Source organism: Falco cherrug, chromosome 12, assembly GCF_023634085.1.
Source record: "Falco cherrug isolate bFalChe1 chromosome 12, bFalChe1.pri, whole genome shotgun sequence".
In the NCBI taxonomy this organism is placed as follows: domain Eukaryota; kingdom Metazoa; phylum Chordata; class Aves; order Falconiformes; family Falconidae; genus Falco; species Falco cherrug.
The window spans coordinates 5,310,845-5,325,233 of NC_073708.1; the positions used below are offsets into that span (position 1 = coordinate 5,310,845).

Sequence of the window (14,389 nt, forward strand, 5' to 3'; positions counted from 1 at the left end):
TTAATTAGTGATGAGAGTGTCAAGGACTGTTAATGAGGGTGCACTGAAGGTGCATCTGTAGCAGTCTTGCATCCAGAAGTAGGAAGCATTTCAATATTCAAGATTTTAATTTTTATTTTTAAACTCTGATACTGAGATATCTGAAGGATATGGTTAGATTTCCTTCCTTTCCTTTGCTCTGCCCATGTGTTGACTATTATGTTGTGCGTAAAGACAGAAGGACCTTGAAGCACATGTACTATTTTCTTCCATTTTGCTCTTTGGACCCAATTCAATGTTTTGTTTGACATTATTGCAATATTTTATTTGAATTAGGAAATTACACTGCATACTTTTACACTGGCAACTGTCACATAGACACAAGATGTTAGGTGTGTCATACCTATTTTTATAGCCATTGTGGCCATTCAAGAAGGTTGTTTTGCAAGTGAAACTGCAGATTCCTTTGATCTCTAATTGCAGAGAACATTATTAAGCAAAGGACTGCCTAAGAATCTGAACAGAGCTGTAAAGGTGAATCCTTGTGTGGCATAACACACTCCATCACACAGTTCAAATGACACTAGGGTCATCTTTGAGGAGTGCTTCCGTTCCTTTTATCTGAACACTTGTCATGTGGGTTTCTGTTTAACATGTCCCACCAGTATGGCAATATGCTGAATCCTCTCTGGGCTTTTCTTGCCTTTAAAAGTTTACAAAAACATTTACATCTTAAATTTGGGAAGCTTGACATTTCTGTTCCTACTGCCCATCTTGTGTACTTGAATTTAGTAGTCATTACAGGTTAGAGATTTGTTTATCTAATCGGAGGAAAGCCTTTTAGGTAGGCCTGTTTATTTTACTGACCTTTCTCTTTGATATTCCCTGTTCCTTTCCTTGACAGAATAATAGATCAATCAAGCAACATGGAGATAGCCTCTTTTCCAATCTATAAGGTGTTGTTTTGTGTGCGTGGACAGAATGGGACTTCAGAGAGTGACTGTTTTGCATTTACTGAAAGCAGCTGTGGAACAGAAGAGTTCCAGATTCATGTTTTCTCCTGTGAGATTAAAGAAGCAGTAAGTATTAAATGCTGTACCACCCACTGGTAACAAGGATACAAGCAGTGTTTTAAGAAATTATTCCAGATACAGAAATGGTATATATTGAAAAATATGTTAACACATCTATAATGAGTTTCACAGAAATGTGCAGCTAGTCGTACATGAATATTTGATATAACTTATTATTTTTTTTTAGTATTTCAATAATAAAAATAAAAATAAAGTCCAAAGTGCACCATAATGGGAAGATGTAGAAAGCCTAAGTTTAAGACAAATATTCTGTTTTTCAGGCCTCATTTGGGTAGGTTTCAGAATAAAGTTGCAGTGTAGACCTCGTAAGTTAGACAGAATCATTTTACAGTACTGCCTTAGGTATTTTAGGAAGACGATGTGATAGTTTGGGAGAAAAGGATTTTCTAGGGTGGAAAAATTGAGGTTGAAAGAGAAGAAATTGCCTTTTTGTTTGACATCTGTGGGAGGAAGCTGTAAGCTGTGTTATTAAATACAAAACCTGAAAAGTACATTATTCAGCTCCTCTAATGAGTTGCATTCCTAGTCTTGCTCAGTAAATTAATATATATTGCATGAGCAGTGAATGTGACACAAATGGAAATAGGAGATGATGTTACTGAATTTGCTTGGTTGTGAAGCACCCAATCTAATGTGTTATATGTGATCTGTGTGATATGAGGCATACTTTGTGTGTTATAAGAGCTAAGTGGCAGTAATTTTATGACCTTCAAAAAGATGTCACAATATGCCATCAAAGATACTTCTAGTTTTGATAAAACTTTTAATTCTTTTGCATTTCTGCAGGTCAGCCGAATTTTATACAGTTTTTCAACAGCGTTCAAACGTTCTTCCAAACAAGCATCTGATCATGTTAAGGACTTTGTTCTTCCTACTCCAGATAGTGATGTGTACACTTTCAGTGTTTCCTTAGAAGTTAAAGAAGACGATGGGAAAGGAAACTTTAGGTAATTTAAATGGAAAAGGAAAAGTATAAATCTATTTGAAAAAAACATATAGCTACTTGCAGAATGCACAGCTACTATGTTGCAGTAAAATTGATTTGGCCTCTTTTCATAAGTAGCCTTGTTATAGAAACGAAGCTGTTTCTTTGCTTTTACAGTTTTCTTCTCTGTATCTTTTCTGTAAAAAGGTTAAAAATCAGGATACCCTTTTTAAGTTATTTTCTTTTAAATACATGCTTTCTTTTAGGGGTGCTCAAGATAGGCGTGTGTGTATGGAAATAAGATAGTAGGAAGTCTGTTAAAAACTTTAGTCAAACCTTTAGTTGTCTTGAGATATACAGTCTAGTGGTCTCTCTTCCCTGCCCACCCCCCGCACCGAGTTGTTTCTTCTTAGTCTAGGCTAATGAATTCCAAATTTATTGAAGATTTAGAAAACGTAAACTTCTCTAAGCATTACAGGGGACAAGGGAACAAAGTATTATTTGCCTAACAGTTAATGACAAGATTTTTTTTAGTGGAAGAGGGAGTTGATAAGAAGACTTAATTCTGTGAAAATGTATTTATTTTTTTATTTCCCAGGCAATGTACTACGTTTTCTATCCTTTTAAAACCCAAAATACACCATGCATTTTTGGATATGTTTGTCTGATAAATCCCCCAGACAGTTATTATATGAAGTGTGAGCCTATAATCTCTTTCTTCAGTGCCAGTTTATTAACTTGTGAATGAAGAAATAGAAGGTCTCTCAAATGAGTTGAGCCATTTAAGTGGGCTGCTACTCTCTTTTCTGTGTTTAATAGTTAGTGTTCCATACTGTGCTAAAGAAATTTGTTTCTTTGTTCTTTTAGCCCTGTGCCAAAGGATAGAGAGAAGTTATATTTCAAGCTTAAACAGGGAATTGAGAAGAAAGTGGTGATTACAGTTCAGCAACTCTCGAACAAAGAACTGGCCATTGAAAGGTGAGATTCCTATAAAAATAGTGCAGTTTGAGCTTTTGAGAGAACAGTATTTAATGTTCTTTTCCCTGGCTTTTCAAGTTATGTGGAAGGAAAAAATACAACAATAACACAAAGTATTGTTGCACAATGTAATTGATTTGTAGGTGTGCAGTTTAGTTTTAAATTTCTTTTGAAGTATTTGTGTCATTTTTAAGTGAAAACAAGAAACATAGTCTGTAATACTCAAAGATTCTTGGGTTTTTTGCCTTTTAGTTGTCTTTTTGAATGTGGTGTTAGGATACTTAGGACATTGAAATGCTTTTGCTTTCCATTGTTTTTTAAGTAGTGCAAAAACATGTGTTTATTGTAATCCTGCATTACCAGCATCTCACTATTTAGTAAAAGTAACCATGTTTGGTTGTCTGAGCTATGTTAAACCTTGGAGCATATTAATTTGTTAGATCAATATACTGGAACACTGCAAGTTTGTACTCAGCCTGCTGGTTAGAAGCAGCAGTCTTCTGGTTCAGACTTCAAGATGTGTAGGATTCCTTTGTAGTTTTGTTACAGTATGATTCTAACGTCTATCTTCGAGTGGTGGTGAAGAGCCCAGGAATGGTTGATGTTGTATTTCCTGGAAATTACATGAAGGGAATCTCTTTTGGACAATATAACCTGACCTTCTGTGCAAAGCTTTTGCACGAGAAGTGGGCCATGAAGGTGAAGAATAACTGTTAGTTAATGTTTTCATTAACAGCAGACTCTTGTTACTACAGTAGCACTAGGTATTGTATTAATTTAAATTGGGGAATTCCTTCTCAATAGCACAATTTTTAAAAATAGCAGATGCCACCAGATGGCAATCTTATCAAAAGAGTAGCAATAGGAGAATTCAATTTTAGTGAAAAGGAAATTCAAGATAACAGGAGAATCAAGGAAAAAACCCCACAACCCTCCCAAAACCTAAGACTGATCTCTTGACTTGCTTTCAAGCTTTTATTCCAAAAATGAAACTAAAATTTTAGGCAAGGAATATACAGCAGATTTTTTTATCATTGTTCTTTTGTGTTGTAAAATTGTGCTTTTGCTATTCAGTGGCTTTAAAAAAATATATTTTCAATGTACTTTTAATTTAAATAATTTTGGTTTCAGAATTCAGTTAATGAATGATAAATGCTCTTTTAAGCATTTCTGAATAGCATTTGATTATTGGGTTTTTTTTCCCCAAAAAAGTACAGATACCTTCCTTTTATTTTGATGATGTACCTAGCTTTAATTTTTATGTTGTTTAGGATATTCAATTAGGATATTATTTTTATCACCACAGCCTTTGCTGATAAAAAGTTATTTAATTGATATGACATACACAGGCTTGTAAGTCATTTTATGTGCTTACCCTACATAATATTAAAATTCAAAACTGGTATAGAAGATCAACAGAGGTTAAAGCAGACAGTGAGCTTCCAAGCAATTTAATGTTTCTTCAGAAGTATTTCTAAGTGGAAATTATAAAGTGAAAAAATGTTGCTAAAGAAATTTGGTCTCTGGTCTAAAGAATTAAAGAATCTTTCTTCATGGGCTCAGAAGAATAAACCTGGTATCACTCAGAGAAACTTGCCACCTCGTGGTATTCACATGGGGCTTACGGCTGGGTTAGGTTGATAGTGTAGGTTACTGCTGGTTGAGTTACTTTGGTCCTTTCTGTCTTTGTGGCCTGTTTGACCTGGGTTTTGCCTGGTTTTATCTAGGTCAGAGCAAGTAAAGAAATTATGTTCATTCCTGTCTCCCAGGTTTGAGTTGTGTGGTGCTACATAGGTTCAGTTCCCACAATGTGGGATATCAAGTCTCAGTTGTTTACAGGACTCAAGAAGAAAATTCTGGTTAATGATCGGGGGCTTTAAGAAAGTTGTTCTGAAGAGTGAAATAGCCTTTCTTTCTGAGAAATGAGAAGATTGACTGTTCTCAATAGAGTGGTGTTTAAATATAGTATGCTACCAGTCATATGGGAGAGTTAATACCAAGTTATGTAGGTATAGCTTGAGTTAAAGTCTAGACTGGTGTCCTTAGAGCTGATGTACAGAATATTGGTTGGTTGCTCAGTAGCAGTTGAAACTCTTAAAGATCATGTTACCATGTTAATTCAATACCATTAGCCTTATCAGTGGGTAGCATTTGTATTTATATAAATGGAAATACGTATTAGTGAAGAATAATTTCAGTTCTTTTTTTGCAGGTCTAGAAACTAGTTGAATTTAAACAGAGCAGTGCACCTGCACATAGCCACTTGGTAGCAAGCTGGAAGTGCAGAAACCCCAACATGTCAAAAGTGGCAAGACTGAGGGCCACAGTGTGTGCTGGTCGTTTCAAATCCTGGGTGTGTGGTTCAGCCTCCTCAAATCAGAGGCTAAATCTGTCGATAACTGTTTGTGTAAAATCTAGCTGCTCTGCAAGTGAGGGTCCTGAACTCATTTGAACTCATTTTGCTCTTTGAACTTAGTGGGAAGAGCAGCCCTGAGTCTTCTAGTAGCAGGGTGCTGCCAGTAATCATAAATATCTGCTTCTGTGAGAGGCAGGGGTTACTTGATCCTGACTCCCACTGTTTTGGAAGCATACTTAGCAAAAATTTCGGCTGGCACACATTAGAACTTGTGCTCATCTGAGAGATGCACAGCACGAGCTAGGATCTGTGAGCTGTTGCCTTTGAAAAGCACAGATATTTTGCCTGCCTCTGAGTCTTCACCTTACAGTTTTCTTTAGCAGAGGTACCAGAAGCTAGTGACCCCTCTACTACTATAAATCATAGACGTCTCAGAGCTGTTCCTACCCCAGGAACAAAAAGTAGTAAGCCAGTCTGCTGTAACGTTCTGCCTGGTGTAATTAGTTTAGCAGAGAAGCTGGCTTGTGTGTTTAAATACAAGTCCTAGCATCATAGCTGGCTTGGTTGCTTTACATGGCACTGCATTATGCTAGACAGATAAGTCAAAATTCTTGTCTACTGTTTTATTTACCACGTTGATTTTTAAGATTCTAGTAGCAAAAGAATATGGAAAAGGAAAAATACAATTGTGGACGTAAGTTACTGTTTAAGTGTAATGAGGTGGAAAATGAAAATCATGTAGCCAAATGTAATAGGGGTAAACTTACTAGATGGTGTAATAATTGCGTATCTTCAAGACTTTTACAGTTAATAGCGATAATGAAATGATAGTTATTTTATATATATATATATATATAAAAAAAATTACATGTCTGTTCATGATATTGTGCTTTCCTGAAAGCTGTGAAACTATTTTATCTTCATTGCTAACCTGTGAATGTTCATATAATCTCTTACAATTTGTTTGCTGAAAACCCCAAATTATCATTTGGATAAATGGGTAGCCCAGATGACAGAACTGCTTTTGTTCAGATATAGAGAAGGTGGGAATGGGGGGCTCTTCCTGGTGCATTCAAATACCTAGTGGAAAGGTATGGAGGAGATGGAGCCAGACTCTTCTTGAAGGTGCAGAGTGGTAGGATTAGAGTCAATGGACACAAGTTACTTCACTGGAAATTCCTCTGCTGAAGTAGGCCAGTTGTTGTGAATTCAAAGGGAGTTGAGCGCTGGAACAGGTTGCCAAAATAGATCATTCATTCCCTGTTCACAGAGCTGCTCAGAACTTGACTTGACAAAACCCTGGGCAACCTGGATGAAGTTGGTCATACTTTGAGTAGAGGTTTGGGTCAGATTGCTTGTAGAGATCAATTCTGGTTTACACTGTTCTGAAAGTAAGTGATAGAAAGTGCTATGTCTGATTATTAGAGAATTGAGCTGTACAGAAGAAAAATTCTCAAAGTAAAACCCTCTGAAACATGACCTGATTTTTCCATAACATTACGTGATGGAATTGCTTTCAACTTGGGGTTTTTTTCCTCATTTGAGATCTAACATTTTTCAAAGTCTGGGCAAAATGGCTTGCAGCTTATGCTACAAATACATAATTCTGTTTGGTATTTTTTTTTATTCATAATGGAATATATTCAAAGGAGAGAAAGATAAAGATGATTTGCAGAAACTTCAGACCTGGCTTTGTGCCTTCAGTATTCGGAAAGTTTGGAAAGTCTGAATGTTTTAGGAATTTTTTTAGGTTTTTTAGTTTTAAAAATGCTAAGAACATTTTGTTGTCAAATGATTGGGTGGGAATTCTGGAATTCGAGGCCCTGTATAGCACAAGTTCAGTTTTAAAAAAAATTAATAAAGAATGGAAGTCTAAAAATTGAGCAAATAGGTGTTTGTATTTTTTTTAAGAGCCCATGATGCTACATGATGTTTTATGCCAGTGACGTTATGGGTGTTAGAATAGGTGAATTTGTAACTTTTCTTATGATTATATGTAAGTGATTTTTAAAATGGACTGGGAAGAGAGTGAATTTCTTCTTGCCGATCTCCATCACTAATGTACAGGAATTGTTTGTGTCTTTAAACTCAGTATTCTGAGTTGTCTCTAAGAATAATTGATTGTTCACAGATCAGACACTGATTTCTGTCATCTTTATTCTGGAAAGTAATTTCATTGTTGTTTCTATAGTACATATTGTGATGTTTCTTGAGCGTTGCCATAACACTAAAAATATTTCTAAGAAAGGTTTTCTTTAAATTAGAAGCAGTAGGTGGTTGTGCCATTATGTTCAAGAAAATACTTTTGTATTTTGAAGAGCTAATATCTATCTATTTTTTCTTTGCTTTTGTTTTTTTTTTTTTTTTCTTTTTCCCTAAATAAACTTCACAGGTGCTTTGGGATGCTACTAAGCCCTGGACGAAATGTGAAGAACAGTGACATGCATTTACTAGACATGGTAATACTTAGCTCTAATAACCTGTTTGGTAAGATAGAGGTGATTTAAAAAAAAAACCAAAACAAACCTCTCATCTGTTTGGTTTTGTTTGGTTTTTGTTTCTTAAATCCTGGGGTTTAGATCTTCAAACTAGAAAAAAACTTGTTACATGCAATGGACAAAATATTTCAAGTAATGTCAAAACCTGTGTCATCTGTTTTTTGTTCAGTTGGTGAAGCACTGATTAGGTCAGCTGACAGCTGGTTGTTACAAATAACTATGCTTTCTGTATTGTATCAAGCATGTTGCCTAGAAATTTAAAGCAAATATTTTTTTTTTTTATATTTGGGTGTTGGGGAGGTGCTCATATTTTTCCAAGGTGCTGAAAATTTTGCATTTATTTTCTTTATTTGAATTTCAATTCTTGCTCTGTTTGATGTATTCTTGTCTTCTACAATCTTCGTTTCTTAGAGTTGCTTCTAAGAGAACTACAAAATAGTATGGTATTTTCTGTGATAATATCAATTTACTTTCACACTGTGGATAAGAACATCCCTTTTCAACTCAAGAAGTGCTTTAGTTAAACCAATCAAACATTTTGTGGCTATGCAGTTATCCCAGTTTTGTCTAGTCCATTTTATTCATGTTGATGATTCTAGCTATCAGTTCTCTTCTCAGACTCTTTTATTTACCTGTTTGTATCTACTAGCTCATTTTTCCTGGTTTTATTGGCTGACGTTATTTCTGATTTTCCGTTTTTATTATTTGATTAGAAAATCAAATAAATGAGAGTTATGGAGTGTAATGAATTGGCTTCTATAAATCTATGCAACACTTCTTTACTGCATGGATTGTATATTTGAATTCCTGTCTTTAGTGCACCTATAATTCTATTTACATTTACATTCCAGGTGCATTTAACTGCTAGATGTAATGGCTTATTAGTTCATTTCTTGGCTATAGCATATGCATATAAATTTGTGTTTTCCTTTCAACCCCCTTTCTCCCTCTTTAAATCTGGAGAACTCGGTCACTCTTACTGCTCTACCACAAATTGGATTGCAGAGTAGGAATGTCAGTCTCCTTTCAGCTATAAAGTGGCTACCCTTACAAGCCTGTCAGATCCATAGGAACTGTCCCAGAAAACTTCAAGAGCCATGTACTTGCCTCATACTAGTAATGGCTCATATGTGCAGGTCATGTACTTTGATTATTCCCAGCAGGTCTCTAAGAAATATTTTTAGAAGTAACAGATGTGTAGCAAAAGATTATCTTAACCAGATTTAGAGGCGTTACAATTAATACTAACTTCATCATATGTGCCTGTTTTGACTTTATCTGCATTTTGTCCTGAATGTAAGTAGAGAGCCTGAAATTTGGCTCTTTAAATCTCAAGTTCCTATGGACTGGAATTCCAGTTCATTGGCATACATACAAATGTTAAGTCCATGCCTGAGCAACTCAGGGAGAAATCTGGCAGAGGTATGATTATGGATTGGGAAAACTCAGACTGACCTCTGAGTTAGAGTTGTCAAGGCCTTATTCTATTAAGTTATTTTTGGTTTTGTTTTTTAGTTTTTTGGGTTTTTTTCCTGGATCAATTCTGTGTATGCTGTGGGGCTAGTTTAATTTTATGGAGTCTCTTGTAATTCATCTTCTCCTAACAACCATCTTGGCTGCTTAGAAAGCAGAGTGGCAGACATCCCACCACACTTTCACGCTTCTGATATGCATTAAAAAAATATGTTGATGAACTATTTTGTCTAAATTTTCTTATGTAATGTTTCTCCTCTCTTCTTCTGAAGTTTCTTCCTTCTCTCCCATTTCCCTGTAACCATTCTCAATCCGTTATTTCATATTCTTTATTTAGATTGTGTTGTCTAGAGCAAACACAATCTTACTCTGAAGTTCCTACAACTGTTTCCCCTCCCCATATTCAATCTTTTTGATCTCAAACCATAACTAATAATCCTGTGTGGTTTTGTTTTTAGGAATCCATGGGAAAGAGTTCTGATGGGAAGGCTTATGTAATTACTGGAATGTGGAATCCTAATGCACCCATGTTTCTAGTCCTTAATGAGGAAACTCCTAAAGGTAATTTAATCTAGTTTGTAAATTTGTTTTACCTGACATGGGTTTGGTGTATGTATTTTCTCCTGAGAATAGTGGTGCACATGCCTGAGTACATATGCCCTTATGTTCCAAGAGTCTGTGGGTAGGAACTTTTCTGCATAAATATATGCAACATAGAAATATGAATAATTGTTCATAGAACTGTGTGTTGCTCATTTGGAGATGTTAAATGTCTGGGGCTTATGTGCCTGTTCTCTGGTTATTGGGACTTTTTGGACCTAAGCGTGCAGAAGTTGTTTTCCAGCTTCTGTACTCAGCAAAGCAGTATAAATAGTAGGCATTGCTATTCTCTTTCTTTTAGTTTTGAGGTGAGTTGGTTAGAAATAGCATTACATTCCCTTCATCTTGGGGCAGCTGGAAGTGATGCACTGAAGTGCTTGATTATATAGCACCATTTCTTATTGTGAGAATTTATTCTCGATGTGATGTAAAAGGTTTGAATGCAAATCTGGCGTTCGTGAACTCTGCCTTGGGATAGGAAGCATCAGGTGCTTAAAGGCACATTCGAGTATGTACAGCCAGTGTCACTGCTGTTGCTGATGGATTTTCAAACCATCAAACCACATTATTTCTTGTAGCATATAGGCAAAGTGCAGCTCAACACAGTTTCTATTTTACGCTCTGACTTTGTGTGTGTGGTGTGGTTTGGTTTTGTGATGTGGGGCTTTTTCTTTCTTTTTTCTTCTTTTTCTTAAATTTATTTCTTAAATGCTCGCTTTCCTCTTTGGTCTGATAAGACAAGAGATCCTAGGGGTCTGTACTGTCTGGTTCTAAGTGTTACTTTAAAAATCTGTGCTTCCAGCAAGAGAGCTATTGGCTGTGATGCAACGTAGTGGTTACTACCTCTGTCTGAGTGTTGCCAGAAGCAGCAAACCTTTTCTTGCACTGTAAACCTGCAGAATACACTTGGTGTGTTATCAGTCTTGTCCTCTGGTCAGCTGATCCTGCATTCTCCTTGAAAAAGTTGGAGTTATGCTTCAAGTATCAGGAAGATGGAGCTATTACAGGTTAAGATTACTGATCCATGCTTTGCTTCAAAAATATGTTTTGCTGCTATGAGGAGTGTCTGACCCTGAGAGTGGGATTGGGAGGTGTAAGATGTTTTGAGTCCTTTTAACTGATAGGGTATCAGCACAGACAAAAAATGTTGTGAATTGTTTTTCAGTGTTGTGAGAGGATAAACAATGCTTTAGGAGATCCTTGACATTGATTTGCTATACATGAATACATATATATATATATTTTTTTTCCGATAGCAGTAAGTACACTTTAAAACACGACCTTATCCTGTGCATGTTCCTTTTCTCTGAAGGGGATTAGGAATCTTCATGGTGTTTACTTTGCATGGCATTTTGCTCCTGTCTTTAAAACAAAGACATACTGCCTTTGTTTTAAAAAGTTATCAGAGTCACTTTGTATGCTGTTTAACGCGTATTCTCATTCTATACAGCAGGCATATAGGGTGTAAAACTCAGATAAATAAAATAGGTGCAATAGAATCAATAATTCTGTAGAAGGGGTCTTCGATCTGAAAAACTGATTACTTTTGTCATTTGTTGCTTTGAGAAATGTGAACTTTGACTTATTTGTTTGTATGTGACTTATTTTTGTGTTTTAGATAAGTGTGTATTCATGACTGTGGCAGTGGATATGGTTGTTACTGAAGTAGTAGAGCCAGTTCGTTTTTTGCTGGAGACTATTGTGCGTGTGTATCCTGCCAATGAACGCTTCTGGTACTTCAGCAGAAAAACCTTCACAGAAACTTTTTATATGAAGCTAAAACAGGTAATGCATGTTTGTTTTTTAAAGCAAAGTTGATGCTGGTAGCATTTTTTGTCTGTCTTAATTTGGCCTTTATAAAAGCTAGCATGACACCTGCACCTCAGTAGTTTGTTTCTTTTAACTGTTTGTTTTTGAGATGCTTAAATGCGTAATGGTTGTGGAACCTGTATAAATGTCCTGTGCCTATGTGTCACGGATTAACCCAGCTGACAACTAAGTCCCGCACAGCGACTCATTCGCTCCCCACCTGGTGGGATGGAGGAGAGAATTGGAAAGCTAAAAGTGAGAAACCATGTGAACTGAGATAAAGACAGTTTAACAGGTAAAACGAAAGCTGTGTGCACAAGCAAAGCAAAACAAGGAATTTGTTCAGCACTTCCCATTGGCAGGCAGGTGTTTAGCCGTCCCCAGGAAAGCCGGGTTCCATCATGCATAACAGTTACTTGGGAAGACGAAGTGCCATGCCTCCAAACATCCCCTCACCCTTCTTTCTTCTTTCCCTAGCTTTATATGCTGACCACGATGTCCTGTGGTCGGGAATATCCCTTTGGTCAGTTGGGGTCAGCTGTCCTGGCTGTGTCCTCTCCCAACATCTTGTGCTGGGGGTGGTGTGAGAGGCAGAAAAGGCCTGTGTAAGCACATACAAACACTGTTTCCAGCACACATCCAAAACATAGGCCGATACTGGATGCTGTGAAGAAAATTAACTCTACTCCAGCCAAAACCAGCATGCTATGTAAACTCAATTATAATGAGTCATAAGTCCATAAGTCATTGGCTTTGTGGGCTTAAACAATTTTGAACCTACCTATTGAATTCTTTATAGTTTCATGGCCTGTGTGCAGATATCTAAAGCCAAGTCCATTTGGTTGGTAAATTTGGGAAATCACTATTCCAATTTTTCACTCTAAAATCAACTATTATGTAAGAAGGGGAAATCCTGGCTGCTGAGAGGTGGCTGTAAGAATAAGAAATAACTGGTTTTCTAAAACTCTTTTCTCTGAAGTATTTCAGTTTGTCAGTCCCTAGGAGTTTGGCTTTGTAGCCAGGTTGTGCAAACACTGCTCAATTCTACAGAGGGGAGGAGTGGTTAAGGTAAAGCTTAATGTATAGTTGTGTATTCCCTTTTATGTCAGCTTTCCCAGTCCTGTGCTTGTGTGATTAATGTGCATTTATTTCTTCCTGAAGTACTGAAAGATGATATATCCGTCTCATCTGGTAATGTTTCTTGAATAGTTATCTGTTGAGCAGGATCATCAAATGGTTTGGATTGGAAGGGACCTTGAGGACCATCTAGTTCCAGCCCCTTGCCATGGGCAGGGACTCCTTCCACTAGACCAGGTTGCTCTGAGCCCTGTCCAGCCTGGCCTTGAACGCTTCCTGGGATGGGGCATCCAAAGCTTCTCTGAGCAACCTATTCCAGTGCCTCACCACCCTCACAATAAATCTACCCTCTTGCAGTTTAAAACCATTCCCCTTGCCCTGTTGCTACAGGCCCTTGTAAAACGCCTGTCTCCATTTTTCTCATAACTGCCCTTTTAAGTATTGAAAGGCTGCCATAAAGTCTCCCTGGAGCCTTCTGTTCTCCAGGCTAAGCAACCCCAATTCTTTCAGTTTGACTTCATAGGAGAGGTCCTGCAACCCTCTGATCATTGCTGTGGCCCTCCTGTGGACTCATTCCAACAGGTCCATATCCTTCTTATGTTGGGGGCCCCAGAACTGAATGTGGTACTGCTGGTGGAGGGGAGAATCACCTCGTTCAACCTGCTGGCCATGTTTGTTTTGATGCAGCCCAGGACATGGTTGGCTTTCTGGGCTGCAAGTGCACATTGTCAGGTCATGGGGGTGCTGGTGGACAAAAAGCTCAACAAGTCCTCCTCCTCAGGGCTACTCTTAATCCATTCTCTGCCCAGCCTGTGTTGATACTGGGGGTTGCCCTGACCCAGGTGCACAGGACCTTGCACTTGGCCTTGTTGAACTTGATGAGGTTCACATGGGCCCACCTCTCAAGCCTTTCATGGTTCCTTTGGTTGGCATCCCTTCTCTTCAGTGTGTCAACTGCATCACACAGCCTGGTATCATCAGCAAACTTGCTGAGGGTGCACTCAATCCCACTGTCCATGTCACTGACAAAGATGTTGATCAGCAGTGGTCCCACTATGGACCCCTGAGGAATGCCACTTGTCACCAGTCTCCTCTTGGACATTGAGCCATTGACCAAAACTCTTTGAGTGTGACCATCTAGCCAATTCCTTATTTTCCAAGTGGTCCACCCACTTCAATGCTGAAGTCTCTTCTGTTTTTGGCATTGTGAGGTACATAAAGTATCTCTGCCTACCCATTAGCATTGTAGGATGATGTGCAAGTGCATGCTCCTGCAGCAGCTGGTGACTTGCTTTCTCTAAAGGCTTCTGTTGTGGTGTTGGTTGAAAATGTGAACAGCAGAAGCGTACTGTGCCATTTGTATTGGAATAGTGTCCATCATCTTTAACTAATGAAACCAAAGAGCGGTGATTTAATTTTACTTAGCCTAATGGGAATCTTTGAGTTGTTGTCTTCCTGTGGGGTATAGTAATAGGTCTGAAAAAGCAAGCTATGTTGATATTACATGGCAAAAGTGCTGCTGTGTTTAACAGTGAGTAAATAAATCTCATGCAATGATGTTTCTGTATTTCTTCTAGAGATTAGCATAGCAACTTAGAAT

General features: G+C 37.6%; 1 protein-coding gene across 6 annotated transcripts in view; it reads left to right on the forward strand.

The window, feature by feature from the left end:
- The window catches only part of RABGAP1L (RAB GTPase activating protein 1 like), a 254,855-nt gene that overhangs the window by 26,532 nt on the left and 213,934 nt on the right, over positions 1-14,389 (forward strand). For all 6 annotated transcript variants that reach the window (XM_055724788.1, XM_055724789.1, XM_055724784.1 and 3 more), the window contains exons 5-10: positions 884-1,058; positions 1,860-2,020; positions 2,866-2,976; positions 7,725-7,791; positions 9,762-9,864; positions 11,522-11,688. In XM_055724788.1, the coding sequence (XP_055580763.1) occupies positions 884-1,058; positions 1,860-2,020; positions 2,866-2,976; positions 7,725-7,791; positions 9,762-9,864; positions 11,522-11,688 (784 nt within the window). The remainder of the gene's footprint in view (positions 1-883; positions 1,059-1,859; positions 2,021-2,865; positions 2,977-7,724; positions 7,792-9,761; positions 9,865-11,521; positions 11,689-14,389) is intronic.